Source organism: Lepisma saccharinum, chromosome 8 (assembly GCF_977018435.1).
Source record: "Lepisma saccharinum chromosome 8, izLepSacc3.1, whole genome shotgun sequence".
NCBI lineage: Eukaryota > Metazoa > Arthropoda > Insecta > Zygentoma > Lepismatidae > Lepisma > Lepisma saccharinum.
This window is the reverse complement of record NC_139236.1, coordinates 82337291-82357058: the sequence shown is the minus strand read 5'-3', so window position 1 is coordinate 82357058 and position 19768 is coordinate 82337291. Positions and strand designations below refer to the sequence as shown.

The following is a 19768-nucleotide window of genomic DNA, read 5'->3' as shown; positions in this document are numbered from 1 at the left end:
AGAGAGAGAGAGAAATATGACAGAATAAAGGAGTAAAGGAGATAAGGAAGTAAGATAGAGAGAGAAAGAGATTGGTTGGTTGATTTCGTGGTTTAAGTCCAATTTATGCACAGTAAGGCTAGAGAGAAAGAAAAATAAAGGATAAACACAGAGAGAGAGAGAGAGAGAGGAAAACAGGACGAAGAGAGAGAGGGAGAGGAAGAAAACAATAGAATCAGTAATGTATCTTCATCTGAATATGAAAAAAAAACTTTCGTTTTCAAGTTGATTGGTTGCTTGATATTAATGACGTCTGATATGTGTACGGTTGAGTTAACGCCGGCTGTAACAAACACAATTAAGAAAATTGGAAACACTTCATGGGACCCATTTCATGGGCGTCGGCAAAATTACTTGTAGGGGTGAGCACCTACTTTATAATCATACTTTTGCTAACATCGAGTACTTTAAGAAACGCTCTTTTACGGCTGCTTAAATAAATTGCACATACTTCATTTTGGAAAAGTAAATATGTAATTTGAAAGACTAATTTACTCTAGTCTAACATGTAACTAAACATACATGCTCAAATTGAAAACATTTTTTTTTTACTCACCGAAGTAATGTGACTAATGTGCAATGGTAGATCGCGATTAAAAGAAATGTAGAGTTTAGACTACGTACAACATGGGTTAAATTTAAATTGTATAAAAAAATATGTCTTAGTAATTTAAATATAATAGATTTTTAAGACACTGTAAATAAATTTTCGAGCCCGACTTCGAGACCCACCAAACGCTCCCTAAGGGCCCAGCAGTGGGTCGCGCGCCATAGGTTGAGAAACGATGCAGTAGATTGTAAAAGTTTAGGTACAGTTTACACAGTGTTGCCACATGAAGGGAAATTTCCCTTTTGCAGGGAAATTTAGACCGAATATTTTAGCCAAAAGGGAAAAGGGAATTTCGATGAAAAATATCACAATTTCAGGGAAATTTTCAGATATTTGATTCTACATTATTAAAGTTTATGTTAAGTTTCAGTTTCATGTTCACATTTTTGTTTTATTTTTTTTCTGCTCCCTTTATATTTCTGTTAAGTTTATTGTACGTCGATTTTATGCACCTTCGGATAATAGTAACGATGAAGATTAACGATTAAATGGATTCTTAACCAGGATTCAAACCTGGGACATCTAGCCAAGAAGCGATGAAACTGACATATATGTGACAAATTTAACATTCTTTATTCATACGAACATGCACTGCTGCTCCACCACCACCACTAATAATAATAATTATAACTACTGCTGCTGCTACTACTACTGATGCTGCTGTACTACTAATACTACTACTGCTACTTATTATTATTTATTGTATGATTTTCTTAGGTGGAGGGAAAATTGGTCCGAAAAGGGAAATTTTGTCCCTTGGAAAGGGAAATTGGGCCTTCATATTGTGGCAACACTGAGTTTACATTCAGGCAGGCTAATCGATCGGGAACACTGTTCAATACACCAGGACAGTTGCGGCGATTGGGTTCCAAAACTAGGGGGGGGGGCAAAGTGCCAAAACGCCGGGGGGGGGCGCAAAGACAGATTACGTTTCCCTCGTAGGTAAGGTTTAGCATGGTGCAGGGGTAAAAGTGGAAAAAGTGGGGGGGGGGGCAATTTATTCAGGCCTTGCCAATGGCGTAGTGGTAGCGTCGTCGCCTTGTAATCAAGGGGTCCCGGGTTCGATTCCCGGTGGAGGCACATAGTGGTTAGTATCCCACTTTAAAAAAAAACTGTAGGTCCAGTCCCGATTAGCTTTATTGTGCATAAAGTGGACTTAAAACTCCCAATCAATCAAATGTAACATATTTACTCTTTCAGGTAAGGAGAGTAATTTAACTGTGCTTAATAGTAATGAATGAAATTACTGCTGGCTTGAATTACTGTTATTACTTGTGAGGGTTGCATTTAAGGCTTTAATTTTTGTTTTAATATTTCTACATAGACGCAATATCTCCATATATACATTTATTATTAACAAATCTTGTCCGTGACGTAATTAACCGTGCAACACTTTCTACGATTTATATCTCGACTAGAGTAAATCAACTGAAAGTAAGTAATTACTCTTTCAAGTAACGTTAACTGTAACCGAGTTACTTTTTGAGGTAAAGTAATTAATTGAAAGAGTAATTAAGTTATTTTTAAAAAGTAACTTTTCGAAGAGACATAATCACACGCACACACTGTACATACACGTTACGACACATTCTTTGTTTTTCTAGTGGCTGGGTCTCCGGGTTTCGCAACGATTCGCGGCACAAAAATTTTGCATGGAGGTAAGCTGGAAGTTTATCATTAATATAAATCTATTCTGTGTCTGCTGTATAAATGAAGTCAATGTAAACAACCACTCTTTACGCAGAGACATGCTTATCGGGACAAGACATGGAGTTTTGAGTTAGATCCGAACGCCTATTAACTTTTACCGGGTATCGAACTCGGAACCCATTGATCGTAAATCAATGTCGTTACCACCACGCTACCGTGAAGGTTATTCCAATGCCAGCCATTCAAAAATCTTGCGCACAGGAACATAGCCCATATGCAAAACTCATATCACTCAACGTATTTGCATTATATGGAAGCTATGGGAACTTACATGCCGCGCAAATACGACCAATACATTCATGGACAAAACAGCACCTAAATCAACACAATGGAAAGCACTTCTCATAAGTAACGTGGTACTGTTTACATTAACTTTGTGCTTACAGTCGATCGAGAATAATTAATTTGGGATATACAGTTTCTATGTTCGGCAAACTGTGTCTGAATTTTTATTTTGCTTAGGCAAGAAATAGTAACAAAGGCAACGATAAAGGGTACATGATGTATGTACAAATTTGGCTGGAAAATAATGAGAATGCGTATCCTTTCATGTTCCTGATAATCATTAATACATAAGTAAAATGCTGTACCTACAACTGGTTGCTCAGAATTGTACTTAATTATAATTATATCGGAATTTGTTTATGAACATTTCAAATGTTCCGATTCTTTAAAGCCATTAAATGAAAATATTGTAAAATAATTCCCTACACCTTTAAAAAGTTTATTTTGAAACATCCTTTAGTGGTTAAGAAATAGTTTCTAAATTTAAATACTGAGAGTAATATTAACAAATGAAAACGCCAATAAATTGGAACTTAGGAGATGAAGAAAAATGAGTGTGGCACGTTACATTTCAACTTCTTCTGTCCTTTGAACTAATACCCAATAATCTAAACTATATAAAACGTTAATTTTGCTGGTAGCTCTGTGTGGATGTTAAACACAGTGCGTTGTACTAATCGAGGACAAAAAAATATGAGTTTCTAAAAATAAAGCCTTAAGATATTTGAACCAAAAAGAGACGAAACAACTGGGGAGTGGAAAATGTTACATAATACTAAACTGCGCCACCTATACTCATCTCCTGATATTATTGGAATCAACCTTCGGGTAGGCAAGTCATGTAGCACAGGCATCCTCTTTTATATATACCTCCCCTAGGGGTTCTGTACAGTAAGTACACTATAGGCTAAGACTGAGGATATGCGCTTATAGTTAGAATCGGGATCCCTGGATTTCGAGGTGAAAATGTATGATTTTTTTTCTAGGATTTCTAGCTTTACAAAGCTAACATAATTCTCACTCAAAGAAAATTTGTTATTTCCCTAAACAACTCCAAGCCTGAGACATAATACCAGTCATCTACAGACAATACTGAGATTCCGAGGTTAACAAAACAGAGTTATATTTATATGAACTGTAGTATGTTCTGACCCCCGAAATATCACTAACACAAAGAACTATTTATATAAATAACTCCCAACTTCTGAAATCTACCATCAATCTAATCAACTGATAACTAGTTACTTCTGTTAGTAACTCCATGCTTTAGAGAGATAATGTCATCTTTTTCCTCTGATAATTATAATTATATAAAGGTGTAATTGACCATTTTTGCAAACAACTCTACGTTTCTGACATCTAGTGCCATTCTTATGCACAAACACTTTCAAGTTTGAGAAAGCATTCACTTCTTTACAAAGAAACGATGAGTTTTGTGAACGCCTAAAAATTTGTGAGAGCATAGTCTGTCCATACACAAAAATTGACAATTTAGTGGTGATCATCTTTGAACTTTTAAGCAAATGTCATTATCCAGAATGAATTGATGATTTTGAAAACATCTTCAACATTCCTCAGGGCAAAGTCCCTACATATATAAACTGATGATATTTGAAAAAAATTAAAAGTGTGTGAGAGCAACGATAACTCTTAGCATAATAATTTGACCATGTTTTGAAAATATCTTCAAGTTTCTGATAGCAATTTATTCACAAAAGATTAAAGATTTCTCCAAACAATCTAATATTCTGGAAGCACAACGCAACTCGAAGCCTGAGACTACTGACTGTTTTTTCAAATAGGAGCAAAGTCGAAGAACTGACATAACTATTGGATCTAGTGATTTCTTGAAAAACACATTCGAAATTTAATGCTACGGTCGTCAATATGCTATGCATATATAAGGGTTCAATTTGTGTGAAAATTTATTGAATTCGGACAATTTCAACATCTCTTCACAATTCAGAGAATAGAAAAATCCATTAAGTTAAGGATTAACATTAAAAAATCTTGCATGCAGGTTACAGATCCTTCTACAATGCACTTTGCAGCAGGGACCAAGAGTGCGAAGAGAGAAGCAAGCAGTTCCCAAAGTGCAGGAGGAACAGGTGCACCTGTCTAGAATCGCAACACCCTGATCTGGATAAAGATGGGGATAAGGTTATATGCAAAGGTATACAGGTAGAAGATTAAAACAATCAGCACTATTGCATAGCTTTAGCATTAATAATACTTCTTAGTACTTATACGAGCCTTTACGCCACCGGCAAAGTAACCTTGCTTCTCCAGAAGTGAGCAAGAGAACTTGGAGAAGAATGCAGGCCAATACTGGTGTTTTGTTTCAGTTTATTTTGTTAACAGAATTCTGCTTAAAAACCTACATTTTCAAGAAGCAACTTGTTTAGAAAATTCCACACTTAAGGGGCTAACCTGGCTACACTGCGTCTTCCCAAGATGTAGAAATAACTGAAAGACGTAATTAAACCTTAACCATAAGTTTAGCCGTCGTATATGAGTTTACAAACAATATACAGGTTTATATCTTTTTCTTTTATTTATCTAACAAATGCCTGTAGATATGAAAAAAGACAATTCTTACATCCTATCAATCAGAATCAACAAAAACTCAAGTACAATCACAATTGCTCCCACAGTTAACACGAAACACGAAAGTTTCCACAAGAAATAAATTCCCTTCACTCTAGTACTACCAAAAATTCAAAGTAGTTGTTCTATCTCCGTTTAAGAACGTCATGATGTTGATAATTTCCGTACTTTTCAGGTGTATACAGGTTGGTTCATTCATTTGGCCTATCGAGTTAACAGTGTTATCTCTGGGTCCCCAGACAGACGTATTTGGGATTCTTTTCGTAAAAAACGAGCATTTTCAAAGGCTTACAACTGAAATAGAAAAAAACAGTGACAGAAATCAAGTGTTTTCTGCTAAAATTTTGGATGTACGTATATCTTCCTTCTCAAAAAATTATAACCGTGCTAAAAATAAATCAAAAACTTTGATTTTTGTTGAAAAGTGAATATCGATTATTTTTGGTACTCAATTTCAGTCATTTGCATTAGAATGGTAAGAAAATGCATAGGACACATAACAAGTAACTTGAAATGTACTGAAAACTATGGATTTACCTCAGATTTCTATAATTTCTCTTAGATGAGTTATCACGTTAATTGGAACTGGCTGCAATGGTCAAAAGTGCCGGGAAGCAATGAAGTAAAAATGGCTGCCATTAAAAAAAAGTAACGTAAAAGAAACTAATGTTTGCTTTGAATTATCATTCCATAGAGGTTACAACAACAAAAACATGACTTTTTGTTTGGTATGGATTGAAGCTTTAGTAAACAAATGCATCATTTTATACCGGAATAGTGTGGCATGCCTCACGTGCATTATATTGTTAATGTTATATTTCAGGTATTGTACCACCTTGTTGTTTTGGTGTTAAATTGCCGTTATAAATATTAGCTAATTACGTTTCATGGCAATATATTAAATAGAATAAATTCAGAGTGAGTATATATCTCACCCTTCATTTTTCTCCTAAATAGTAACATAATACACGAGAGGATGGTAGAATATAATTCAATTACAAGAAGTTCATAAACTTTCTTACGAAATGTATGGGCAAGCTACATCGTACTGAATATGCTGAAGAAGTAACTGTTGAATAAGTCAGTGTCTTTTTTTCACAAGTAATCATAATTCTCTGATCAGAAATGGAACTTTCAAATTATATAGAATGAAGTTTCAAAATAGGAATGAAACAAAATATTCCTTCAAAATTCATGTACATAGGAAAATAATAATTTAATATTTGCGTTATATTTCATATGAATGACGTAGATGGTCCTGGACAAGATAATGACACTGGAGTTAATACAGGTATGTTTAACATATAATTTGTTTTCAATATGGATATAAATGATCATGGGGAAAAGCCGTTGTTTTAATGTTCGGCTTTATACATTTCCCTACTTTTCACACAAACGTCATCTAGTATTATTTTCACAAAAAAAGTGGCAAAAAAAAGTGTACAACATATTTTGTATAAATGTGGATCACTATCCTACAGTTAAAGTAAGTTATAAAATACCAACTTCGCCAAAATTCTGCAGTTAAATATTAAGAAATCTACTCAAGATATAAGTTGCTAATGATAACATTAATCAAGGTTATTACTTTGGAACAATATGAAATATGAAAATGTCCTCGGCCTGATGAACTGTTTTCCAGATTCCACACTACATGAAAAAATAAATATGCTGAACAAGGCAGTAATTTATTTTATTAAAAACATAAACTAAACGTAACGTTTCAACCTTCTAGCAAGGTTTTCTTCAGACTCTGTATCAAGTACAAAAGACGTGATACAGAGTCTGAAGAAGACCTTGCTAGAAGGTTGAAACGTTACGTTTAGTTTATGTTTTTAAGAAAATAAATTACTGCCTTGGTTAGCATATTTATTTTTTCATAATCATGGAAACAAGGCTTAATGGTGTTATAATTCCACACTACAGTCACAAAAAAGTTCATTGTAAAACGTTAGAAGCCACTGTTTTCCTAATCATACATTTTGAGACTAGAATCTATGAATAAGTAGATACTGTAACAAGTATATTTTGCATATTAATTGCACAATCAATAACTCTATTGCAACAACTTTCGAAGTGCAAATATTGTTTTGATTGTGCAACACAATTTCACTTCAAACCTGACATTGTAAGTAAATATAATTTAATATCATCGTCATGTATTAAATTGAATTCATAAGCATCATCTTCAGCTAATACTGAACCACAATCTCTATTTGCTCGCTCGAACACATTAAGTGGTCTACTTTCGATTTCGTCTCCGAATAACGCGGATTCGAATCCAAGCCTGAGCACGTCCGTTCATGAATTTCACATAATTATCATCCATTCTCATCGTTGTGATTAGCCAAAAGTTGCATAAAACCGGCCTTAAATAAGAAAAATGCAAATACAGTAATTTATTATGAACTATAGCATTTGAAATATTGTATTCGAGAGCTCGTAGCGTCGAAACCAGACCTCAACTAGAAAATTGTTTAGAGAAAAATGTGTTCGTCATAATGTTCTCTATACGCTGTCAAAATTTGTTTACACTCTATACAAAAATATGTGTCAATATGTGCTGCGTGGTTGCGTACAAACAGAACATAAAATGTATTTCGAAAGCTCTTTAGCTTCAAGACGAAGCCTCGACGAGGAAAGTGTTATGAGAAAAAGTTGTCCGTCATAATGTTCTCTACACGTAGTAAAAGTACATGCACACAGTCTTTAATAAATTTTCACAATCTTGACATTTATCCATTGCATCTTTTCTTTAAAAGATCAACGATTTATGAACATCCCAGGGTCAGAGAATAACGACAATGGCCCACATGCAGGTGAGTACACTAAACGAATACTCTTTTAATAATATATCTTACTCTTTTCTTGACATAGTGATGTTTTAGAATTCTATTGATCAAATTTACAGTTAAATGGTTTATAATGTAAAGGGAAGATTTCAAAACTTTCCCTTTTGAAATTATAATATTTTTGACCACGTAATTGAAGTAAATTTGAATTACTTTACTACTGTAAATCAAATAACAATAAATATGTGATATGTTTTGCATGTATACGAGGGTCAATTCAAAATATTTGCATATTGATCAAAGATATCTTTCCAAATGCTGTAGTATATGTTTGAACAACTCGTTTTCGCTTGTCGCGGTCAGCGTGGCTCCGTGTGATACGAGCTTCGTGCTTGATTTTCTGGTGGATCACATTCGAGCATACATAAATCTTAGGAAGACTTCACACCGAAGCAGCGAGAGACACGCGTGCAACTTGAGGATTTCATCAATCCAATGCAGGTTTCTGTGACGTGTTATGCCGGTTATATGCGGATGTTGCTGTTGATTGGTTCGGTCCCGAGTGACACCGTGACGTTTGTGAAATCTTCCTAAATAACTTTTAGACCAAAGTGACAAGCGACAAGAGTCCCAGCGTGTAAAAAGGATTATTCATTGTGCAGCGCTATCTACAGACAGAAGCGGCACGATGAACGCTATTTAGAAAATGGTCAAATCCGAGCAACACGGACAGCTAGCTAGTCGTATCACTCCGGCACGAAAGTTGTATTATATCTCAAGGTTGCTTTCCAAGCGTCAAGGGTAACTACAATTTGTAAGAAACCATTCACTGCACATCCGCAACAAACAAACCAAGGTACCACGACGTACAATATTCAGAAAGCGGCTTATTTCTCCGAATAACACGCAACACACAGAGAACTAAATGCATCAGATATATTTGATGAACTAGAAATGCATCGATTGATGTACTAAAGTGTATTTTTTGTCCTTTGTCAAGAACCAGGTTTATGGTTTGATGAATTATTGTATGTAAAGGTAACTCCAAATGCATCATATGATGCAAGTTGAGTATTCTTTATTCATGTAGAACTGTACTTTAATTCATCAGATTATGCTTTTTTGATGCACGCTCCTGTATCTCTATGATGCATTAAAAATTTGATCTGAGCTACAGATTTTTAATGCATTTTCTTGTTTCAAATTATGCATTTACTTTTCTGCGCGAAGCGACACGACCTTCGGTATTTCTCCCTAAAAATTACTTTTCAAGTGACACGTGCTAGCCGCCGTGGCGGAGTGGTTATAACTTGAAGTTTTTAAAAAAGACGCTGCAAATAGCTGTTGCGCATCTCTCACCACATTTCCCCACTCCATTCTCCGCAGCGACGTTGGTTCGCAGTGTTGCAACCTGGAGGGAGCGGAATGGTCTCAGGATTTTCAACGAAATTTGTATTCGCCTTTTCCTGGGTTGTTTTCTACCTGTCGGAGTACAGAAATTCAGCTCACCTTTCGCCAACGACTCTTTTCCTTCTTTTAAAACTTGGCCTCCCCGATGGCGCAGTGGTAGCGTCGTCGCCTTGTAATCAAGGGGTCCCCGATTCGATTCACGGTGGAGGCACATAGTGGTTCGGATCCCACTATAAATGTAGGTCCAGTCCCGATTAGCCGTACTGTGCATAAAATGGACTAAAAACAACAAATCAATCCAATCCAATTCTTTTAAAACTTGAGAAACCATCCATTTAGATACTCCCGTGGTGGCGCTTGTGGACTCGACAACATTATACTTAAGTTTATGTAACTCCTTCTGATTTCGCAAATATGTTGCAACATTGTAAACAATTTATCTGGCCTGTCCTCTAAGGGGCTTTCCAGAGCAGATTGTGGATTTCGTTGGACCCATCATGATTTGATTTTTGCATTTCAAAAATATGCAGCCAAGAGTAAAGAGCAAGGACATTTCAATGCTTTAAAAAAGAACACAGGCAAGCGTGTTATCAGATTGCCTTCTCGTAGTGATTGTTGTACGATAAACAAAATTATCCCCACCCCACTCGACTTTAAAAAAAACCAGGCCACTGCTCGATGTCGCATTCAGAAAATGAAGTCATTCGCCCATAAGTTTCGCTTCGTTATAAACCTTAACGCGCGTGCGTAATACTACAGTTTACGATCCGCGTACCGCACGCATTTTCAAAGACCGGATTAAATCAAATGAACCACTGATATACTGATATGAGCCGGCACGGTCAATCCACATAGTAAAAATAGTTTGTCATATTTGTTTAGCTTAATTTTGCTGAGTTGGCACCAGTGGTACTCTCAAGGCCAGACCAATACGTAGAAGAGTGGTGGGGAGGATGACGTAATAGGAAGTGCTCCGCAGCGATCTGCGCATATCGGGACTTAACTTGCGAGAGCTATAGCATATCGCGCTATGAATTTCGGCCTGAGCATGGATGCTTGTGAGTGTCTATTCATCCCCATCTTCGCAAATTAGCTGCAAGTGACACAAGAAGCGAAGTAAAGCAAATCAATCAATCAAGCAAGTGACACGTGTCGCTTCGGTGTGAAACCTCGCTAAGGCAAATTTCGTGTAAACAAAAACTGAAAAATTTCGTCTATTTTTTAATTCACATATGCCAGATGTAATGTCCAGATTTTTTTTATACTCACAGGGGAAGATCGCAACGAGTCGCCTCCATCATACTCGGATTTTGTGCAACCAGACAGTCCAGCTAACAATAAACGTGAGTAGTAAATGATGTACCTTGTTGTAAGATTTTGTCTACAATATTACACAGTAAAATTATTTCTTTATTGTGGGTGTTCAGTGTTTTGCTATCGCCAAGATGTAATCTATGCCCTATTTCTGACTTGAAAGCCTTTACATTTTAACATCAGAAAAAGTTTCACGAACGCTAAAATATTTTTTATTTAATTTATTTTTCACAAAATGTTCGGAACATAAAAATGCATAGTCACAGTCATGCTAGTGAAAACAACATACTTCGCCATCTATCGGACGGAATGAATATTCATATAAATTCCGAGACATAATTGACTATATTTGTTGCATATCAATTCTGAAATGTATTGTCTCTATTCCTATTTGTGTCAATGAACAATGCCGTTCCCTCTCGCGTCTTCATTGGTCGAGCTGTCTTGCGTCACTACTTGCGCAGTGACTTGTTTTCGTTCGCCTGCTCCAGATAGCCGGGACAGAGTATAGTTGGTGCTCGGGTGCCTATTAGTTCAGTCCGGAGTTTTCAAATAAGGTTTCGACACTGGAGAAAGCAGATTTGCTCACTCAGGATGGCTAGTCTAGGACCATGATAAAATTCAAGTATAATTCCCGGTTTTCAAGGCGAACTTTCGAAAAATTCAAGCAGATATGTATATTCTCTATTTCAACCTTACGTATTGCCGCCTCTCAACATCCACACACAAATATCTTCATAACATAAAGGGTCTATGTGATTCCAACATCCAAAAATTATAATTAAATTAAACGGTATACGTAATATAATTAAAATATATAATTTAAGGTGCTGACTTTCTATTTACAATCAGAGGCGCAACCACGAATTTTTGTCTGAGCGGGCGGGGAGAAAGTGCCAGGATAAACGTACTAATAATAATAATAATTATTATTACAATGTTAATAATAATATTATTATAAAATTATTATTATTATTATTAATATTGATTTGTTTTATTTTGCTTCGCTTCTTGTGCCACGTTTGGCTAATTTGTGAAGATGGGGATGAGTGATATGATGAAATTGATGAATGGATATTCGTAAACATCCATGCCCAAGCCAGGATTCGAACAAGCCGGGACCAACATTGTTGTTGTTATTATTATTATTATTAGTAGTAGTAGTAGTAGGGTAAACCGACATAATATCGGATACTTTTTTTAAAAAATCACCATGATTTACCCACTAAAATTTAACAGAAATTCATAATTTTCGGAAATTAGAACTATTGGTACCCTTTTGCCTTGTGATGTTTTTATCTCTCTTATTGTTAAATTATTTGTTGTATAGTACAAAATAAAAAAACAATGCAAATTTGAGGAATCGAAAAAAGCCGTCCGAATATCGGATAGCGGGTATGCCTAATATCGGATAGGAATTTAACATTATATAATATATATATATTAACATTATATTTGAAATAAAATTACATCTCATGTTAGAAGCAACATATAATTTATTTTCAAACTCTGATTTGATTCTTCTGAGTCAGATTGCTCTTGACATGCTTTGTGCCACAATTTGGGATTGGAGAATGTCAAGTTGACCAATTTGATATCCGATATTTGGCAGGCCTCCCTATCCGATATTAGGCCGAACGCGACCTCTTGGGAAATATAACCTTAATATCAAACAAAGAAATTTACACGAATAGGACTCGTATCAACATACTCTAATATTACATCTTTCTATGAAATATAAGTAAGCTATATTTTCTCCTTACCTTCAATGTGAAAACCTTTGATCATGAAATGCTTCCAAAAACTCACAAACTGAAAATTTCTGTTTTCGTCGATCGTGCACAGTGTTCCCACTCACAATGAAGTATTGGCGGCAATCGACGAACGTAGTTCAGTGGATTATTAGACACGGCAGCACCCACGAGCCGAGAAATGATGGTATCCTATATTGGGCGGGTATCCGATATTATAGCAGTTTACCTTAGTAGTAGTAGTATCAAAGACGTTATTAGCTTCGTAAATTATGCAAAAAAAGGTTGAAATTGGTGCTAAAGAATTTGTGTTCGAACAAACGATTTCAATTATTTTTTTCCACACGGCACAGTAGTTCGGATCCCACTTCAAACTGTAGGTCCAGTCCCGATTAGCCTCTCTGTGCGTAAAGTGGACTTAAAATCACAAATCAATCAATCAATTTTACAACATTTTTCATTTAGATAGTTCGGCGCCCAGGGCCGACTCCAGGCGCCTGCTAGCTATGGTTATAAACTTGATAAGACTAAGAAAAGTTTACGAAAATAATTTTTATTTGCATAAAATGCGAATAGGATTTGGATTAGGAAAAGTTGTAATTTTTTACGTCTACGGAGAAAAATTCAAGTAGAATTCATGCATAATTCCCGGAGCCAATAATTCACGCATAATTCCAGGAATTCAAGGAATTCCCGCTGAGTAGCCACCCTGTCATTATATAATCGAAACAGGAATGTCATTTTTAATTACAAGACTTCAAAGTGAAGTTTCATTTATTAAGGAGCACAGGTAATATACGTTTATCTGTTTATGTAACATCGAAATATATTTCGTATAACACCCATTGTAATTAGAAATATTCAAATATAGTGCTTGTTTTATAAGTACACTTCTTCTCCCTCCAAAATTCCATTTTGTTTCGATGAATGTTAATAATTATGTAGCTTTTCGAGAAACTATACACATTTGTCAATGTTCGTTTTCAAGAGGCATGTTGTTTGAAAACAACATTATAATTTTAACATTTAGCAGTTAATACAATTTAACTTTCTGATCTATAGTTAATCGACAATCAGAATGGAGTGAGACGTCGTTTAATCCACAATTGCAACATTTCGACAAAATGGATTCCTCATTACCTGCGGATCAAGGTAAGACCGGCAAGTTTCACTTGCATGGACGTACTTGCTTATACTTGCGCCTTGCAGCTTCGTATAAATAGGGACGTTTTGAAGAACTTTACTTCAGTGTCTCAAATTTCACATAGGGGTGTCGTCACTACGAGGGGGGAGGGTGAAGATGGGTTCTAGCTAACCCCACCCTTCGGCCCACCTAAATACCTAAATAGAGAACACAAGGAATGTCATGGATCATTTAGTAAGATGTGTTTAGCTACTGTTTTGTAAATCTACTAGACCATCAAATTTCATGTTTGTAACTCTCATAGTTCCTGAAAGAAAGAGTACTTTCTTTATCATCTTTGCCAGTTCATGTCCTAAAACTTCTGAAAAGAAAAAAAACTTACCCGAAATTGAATTTAGTAAATTCAGGAAAAAAACGACATTAAGAAACTAAAACAGATGACAGTACATATTTGCAGCAGTAACATATTTAATAATGGAATATTTATCTGTGAGTATTTGATAATAGTTTGTGGTTTAGTAAGATGATACATTTCCCATTTTACAAATGCATAGGCATATGTATGAATTAAAAGCTAGCTATTTACGGACGTAAAAATTTGTAATACTCAAAGATTGTGTAGTTATATCTCATGACTAATAGGTCCAAGTGATAGTTTATTGTTTATCTTCAAATTATTCGCTTCACTTGAACATAGATAATTCTTCTCGAGAATCAATCTAACTGGGAGCAATTGTAACAAAATTACGTTCATGATAGTAGTGAAGTGCTAATGTAGCATTCACTACTGCATGTGTAATATTACAGAGTGTTTCAAACTGTTTAATTGGATTTCGAATGATTGAATATTTGGAGATTATAACGTCCTGATGCTAAGTAAGTCATCAATCTGAAGGAAACCTCATCAGGATTCATAACATACTTTATAAGTGTTCTATGTGACATTTAGTTAAACAAACAACATGATAATGATACATGAATTCGTTCCATACTCACTCCAGCTTTCCCGTTCTCTCTGACGCCACAGCAGTTACGATGCCACTTTTATCACCTCATCCACAGTTGCGGGCAACGGCAAAATGTACAGTACACACCATCCTTAATGTACCAGAAGACGATCCGATCTAGTGACATAGCAGGCCAACTGTAGCTCTGGATGTGCTGAAAAAACGCATATTTACTGCAGGGAGAGAGTGAGAACGAACATGATGAACGAATTTATCTATCTCCTTTATATTCTTCGTGTAAATAAATGTCAAGTTATGAATTGTGAGGAATTTTCCTTAAGCCTGACATATAAGTTACCACTCTGATCTTTAATTCTGAAAATTTGAAATCAGATTAATAATTTTGAAACACGCTGTATATAATATATATTTTTTTTTCAGTTAACATACAAATCAAAGGGAAGTAAATAATTATCTAACATTACTTGCACACGCAAAGCCAATTATTCAATAATTAATAAATCATTCAAATTAAATTCTAAAAGTCAAAAACCTGTTTTGCATTTCTACGCCATAAACAGAGTTTCCATAATTGTTCATTTTAGGCACTTTCGGCAACAGGTGGTTCGGAGCAGGTGGTTGTGAGTACAATGTTTTATGAACTTTTGTCATTCCATTATTTGCAATAGAAGGAATTAAAGGTATTTCTAACATAGAGCTATTTGGAAGAGAAATGACATTTTTCAAAATTCTCAGTACCTCTGCATTTCAAAGAACTTCGTTGCTATGTGTAACGAGCTATAGCGTTGGAATTAATGACGTATAAGAAAAATGCATATTTTAATGCATTAGTTACCATAGTTGTATTGTAAAAGATAAACAACAGGAAAGTTTATATTGCAAGATACGAAAACATTACGGTTGTAAGTTTTCAAGTTCACGGACAGATAGGCTAATCGGGACAGGTCCCAATACGAATCAATATGTGCTCCACCGGGTATTTCCACCCTTGAGATTGATATTCATTAGCTGGTGATTCTTTTTATTCTCTAAATTGTCTACACAAAGTATTTTAAGAAATTATATGTATTTTATTTTATCAAACTTTCAATCTTCAGATAGCGGACGTATGTTAACAAAGAGGAAAAACTGAAGACGTATTAGAAATACCATACGGAGTAAGTATGTGTTTGAGATTTACTGTAAAGTGTCAATATTTCAAAACAGGCGATGTAAATTTAAGCTTTCACCTTTTCTTGCATGTAATACACGTTTTGAACAGTTTTTATACCCAAATACATCAGCATCATACAATATCATATATTTATAAAGTTGTAAACCAATTCCTTTACCAACTGTTTTGAAATGTAAATCTAGGACACGATTGTTGGGGGGGGGGGAATCACACTAATTGAAATTAGAAATAAATCAGGAAACTGACTGGAGGGTATACATTTCGAAGAAACAGTCAGCAGAAAATAAAAAAATACTTTCTTACATTAACATATTTTGTCTACCTTTCTTACCTACCTATACTTGCAATTTAGTAATATTTTTATCTTTGAAGTTCATGTATTTGTCGAAGTTTTTATGAATGCAATTATGAACTTACATATGAACACATCATTATTAATATTATTCCAGAACAAAAACCAAAATTTCTTGAGGGACTACCAGCAACAATGATGAAGCACATGCAATTTATCGAGATTGAAAACAACTCGCAGAAGTGATGAAAATTGGAATAAGGATATCTATATCTTTGGACACTCTTATTGAAAGGACATTTCAGAATCACAGGAATAGTGAACACATATAAATGAGGACACAGGATGTGAACCAGATTTTAAATAAGCAGAAGGGCGAATATGTACACCTAGCATCAGTAGCATGATTCTTACTTCTTATGTACCATCTTCCTATTCTTTCGAGGCAATAAAAATACTGAAAATGATGTTAGTTTACCATATTTTGTCTTTTCAAATATCTTCTCAAATATATTGTATTATATATATATATATATTGGCAATCATGTACAAATTGTACAATAATTAATTTATTATAGTTTACGAAGTATTAACTTCTGTACGTGAGAGGATTTGAAGAATATACAGGGTGGCTCAAAAAGTCACTTAACACCCTCGGTACAAGGCCACTGCAGCGCGCAACGTGGAAATGGTGATGACCAATCGTTATCAGGCCAAGAGGGAACCACATTCACGCCACACGCACGGTAGGCGGCCATCTTGATGTCCGCCATCATGAATTCAACTTCAGAATTTTAAATGGGATGGGGGTGATATGATATATCAAATCAGGCTAGAATTTCACAAGAAATTTCACAATGTTTAAGAACATAAACATTAGCCTTGTCACTGTGAAGGACTTTTAATTCAATGGAAGCGTCAAACTGTAAATTGTTCGCGACAACCATTCATAATGCGCAGCCCTTCGTGGATAAATCCGATTAAAATCTTGTGCAATGGCATGCGAACTTTTCTCCCTAGACATCACTTTGATCTCGATAAATTACCGATGCGCTAAACAAATTTTAAGGCATTTTTCTAACACCTTGAAAAGGAGAAAATTGGTACAAGAATTCAGTCATAACTTATTACTGGTTAAAGATACGTCGTAAAAACCTTCACCATTGCATTTCTCGTGAAATTCTAGCTTGATTTGATATATCATATCACCTCCTTCCCATTTAAAATTCTGAAGTTGAATTCAAGACGGCAGATATCAAGATGGCGGGCATCAAGATAGCGGACATCAAGATGGCCGCCGACCATGCGGGTGGCGTCAATGTGGTTCCTCCTGGCCTAATAACGATTGGTCATCACCATTTCCATGTTGCGCGCTGCAGTGGCCTTGTATCGGAGGTGTTAAGTGACTTTTTGAGCCACCCTGTATAAATTAATTTGAAGGTAAAATGTGAAAAGATTTACTTGTAAATATTGCAATAAAATAATGAATTGTCATTAAAATTACTTATAGAAACGTTATGAATGTTTGCCATGTCTCCAAACATCAATTGGTAAGTTTATTGTAATTTACCGTATGAAGTAGAAGTATTACAGAGTAATGAATTAACAATACAAAACTTATATGTTTATAATGCTTTTGACGTAGTATAACAACGCCTGAAAATAGAAATATTATTATCCAAGTTCGTGTTAGGAATTCACCGGAAAATATCTACATGTACTCATCACTGCATGAATTCAATGATTCCTAGAGCATTCTCTATCTTCTGGAGTTTTCAAACCGAAGAGACGAGCAACAAGGACCTCTCGAGTCTATAAAAAAGGATTGATTGCACATGCGCGACCAGCAGACTGAAACGACTTAAAACACTAAATCAATCAATCAATCAATCATATCATATATGAGAAAATTACCCAGCTTGAACGAACGACACGCAAGCTACAAATGTAGCTGATCGTGTCCGTTTGGTAGAAAGAATGCATTTATTATTGTAGCAGCTTCGTTTCTAAGTGACGAGTGTCACTTGTTATTACTGTGATGTGAAAGCTCCACAATATCGCATTATCTAGTTACGTTTTTCAGAAACTTGTAAGTACTGTATATTATAAGATTACTGTTCACAAATTCAACCAATACACTGCTATAAGATTACAGTATATTACAGTATTAATAGGAAACATTTATAATTTCATATCTGAGGTTCAATGTTTGTAAAAGCTACCACTATTGTTCAGAGTCTGATCGGAGAACAACATTCATGAGATTCATTTTGTATAACTTCAAGTATGTCAGCTGCAGTGTTATGCAAGGGAAGGAATGGTTCTATGTCTGAAGGATGAGGATTTCATTCTTACTGCAACTATTAGCTGTTCTTCAGGTACAGTGTTCTATTCTACTTAAGTAAGAGTGGTAGTTACTCTCAACATTAATGTTTTGTATATATATATATATATAGCTAACGTGTGAGACTGCCGGAGGGAATTTGAAAATATTCAAGGTGCAAAATTAGGATATTTGAAAATTGAAATACAAGGCTGAAACCACCTGGAATGTGTTCCTCCTCAAGTCATCGAAAAATGTCGTGATGAATGTAACACCATTTTGAAACAAAATGTCCGTCATGATGGATTTCTATATACTAGTTCAGTTTTGCGGTCATGACATGACACCTAAATCAATCAACATGTGATAATATTCCTGCTAGTATCTTTTGGCTGGCAGTTTATGCTTTGCCATGAAAAGTTGCACTTACGTAATAGCAATACAGTACTGTACTCGGAAGCTGAGAATTGATGACAGAGGCAAAATGAAAGCGTGAACGTGAAACGCGTGTACGCACACTCTCTCCACCTTTAAACCCTCATAAAACATAAATAAACGCCCTCTTTAAGGGCAAAGGACGTGCTAACAAAGCATTTTCCATTCTCATTGAAGCTCTTACGGTGGGATGCATAAGAATTACCAAGCAAATTGTTCACCACCATGTTTCTTCTCTTTGTTTTACCCAATGAGAGCTTCAAGAATTTAAATAAAACGCCAAACAGACTGCTGGCAACCTCTGCACCAGCATGTAGCACGTAGAATGTAACAGAAAAATGAATTAAAATAGTCACAGACAATTCTTCGAGCAATACTTGTGCATCCCACTGTAGTAGCATACATTGAAACGGTACAGTCTACGTTCAAAATTCCAACACATAATATTCTAAACCCCATATCCAACTTTCCCCCTTTCCATTTTTCGCTACCCGCACTAATAACGGAGTTGTCCTTTGGTGATTGATTTTCGCATCACCCTGTATATGAGTGTGCGCATGTACTAATAAAAATGATCATGCGCCACAAAATCAACAACGAATCCAGTATAACAAATACTTTTCATAATTCATTGTTAAGGTACATTATTCCTTTGTTGCAGTTACTGTTGCTTAGAGTGCGAGGATACACATTCAAGGTCAAGCGACAACTTGGTAAGTTATTGCCTACATAATTACTTATAAATTGACATGTTCTTTGGAGTTATTAAGGCTGACGATGTCAAATTTAAAGAACGAGACTGCATTTATTACTCTCCAAATATTCAAAGTCAGTAATCAAAACTATGATTATTGTAATAGATAAATCCCCAATAGGTCAGCTAACTTCAAACATAGCCACATGTAGTGCAGTGC

The 19768-nt window shown here is 35.4% G+C and overlaps 2 protein-coding genes across 4 annotated transcripts in view; both read left to right on the top strand.

Annotated features, from left to right (window-relative positions):
- LOC145991215 (uncharacterized) overlaps positions 1-16563 on the top strand; it is a 65773-nt gene extending 49210 nt beyond the window's left edge. For all 3 annotated transcript variants that reach the window (XM_083127140.1, XM_083127139.1, XM_083127138.1), the window contains 9 exons: positions 2254-2307; positions 4665-4817; positions 6504-6542; positions 8014-8070; positions 10725-10796; positions 13581-13670; positions 15215-15250; positions 15728-15787; positions 16254-16563. In XM_083127140.1, coding sequence (XP_082983266.1) covers positions 2254-2307; positions 4665-4817; positions 6504-6542; positions 8014-8070; positions 10725-10796; positions 13581-13670; positions 15215-15250; positions 15728-15762 — 536 coding nt within the window. In that variant the 3' untranslated portion in view covers positions 15763-15787; positions 16254-16563. The remainder of the gene's footprint in view (positions 1-2253; positions 2308-4664; positions 4818-6503; positions 6543-8013; positions 8071-10724; positions 10797-13580; positions 13671-15214; positions 15251-15727; positions 15788-16253) is intronic.
- A 1775-nt stretch (positions 16564-18338) lies between these two features.
- Positions 18339-19768, top strand: part of LOC145991864 (uncharacterized) — a 37031-nt gene continuing 35601 nt past the window's right edge. Inside the window, exons 1-2 of the mRNA XM_083127902.1 lie at positions 18339-18474; positions 19516-19567. Of these exons, the coding sequence (XP_082984028.1) occupies positions 18433-18474; positions 19516-19567 (94 nt within the window). The 5' untranslated portion in view covers positions 18339-18432. The remainder of the gene's footprint in view (positions 18475-19515; positions 19568-19768) is intronic.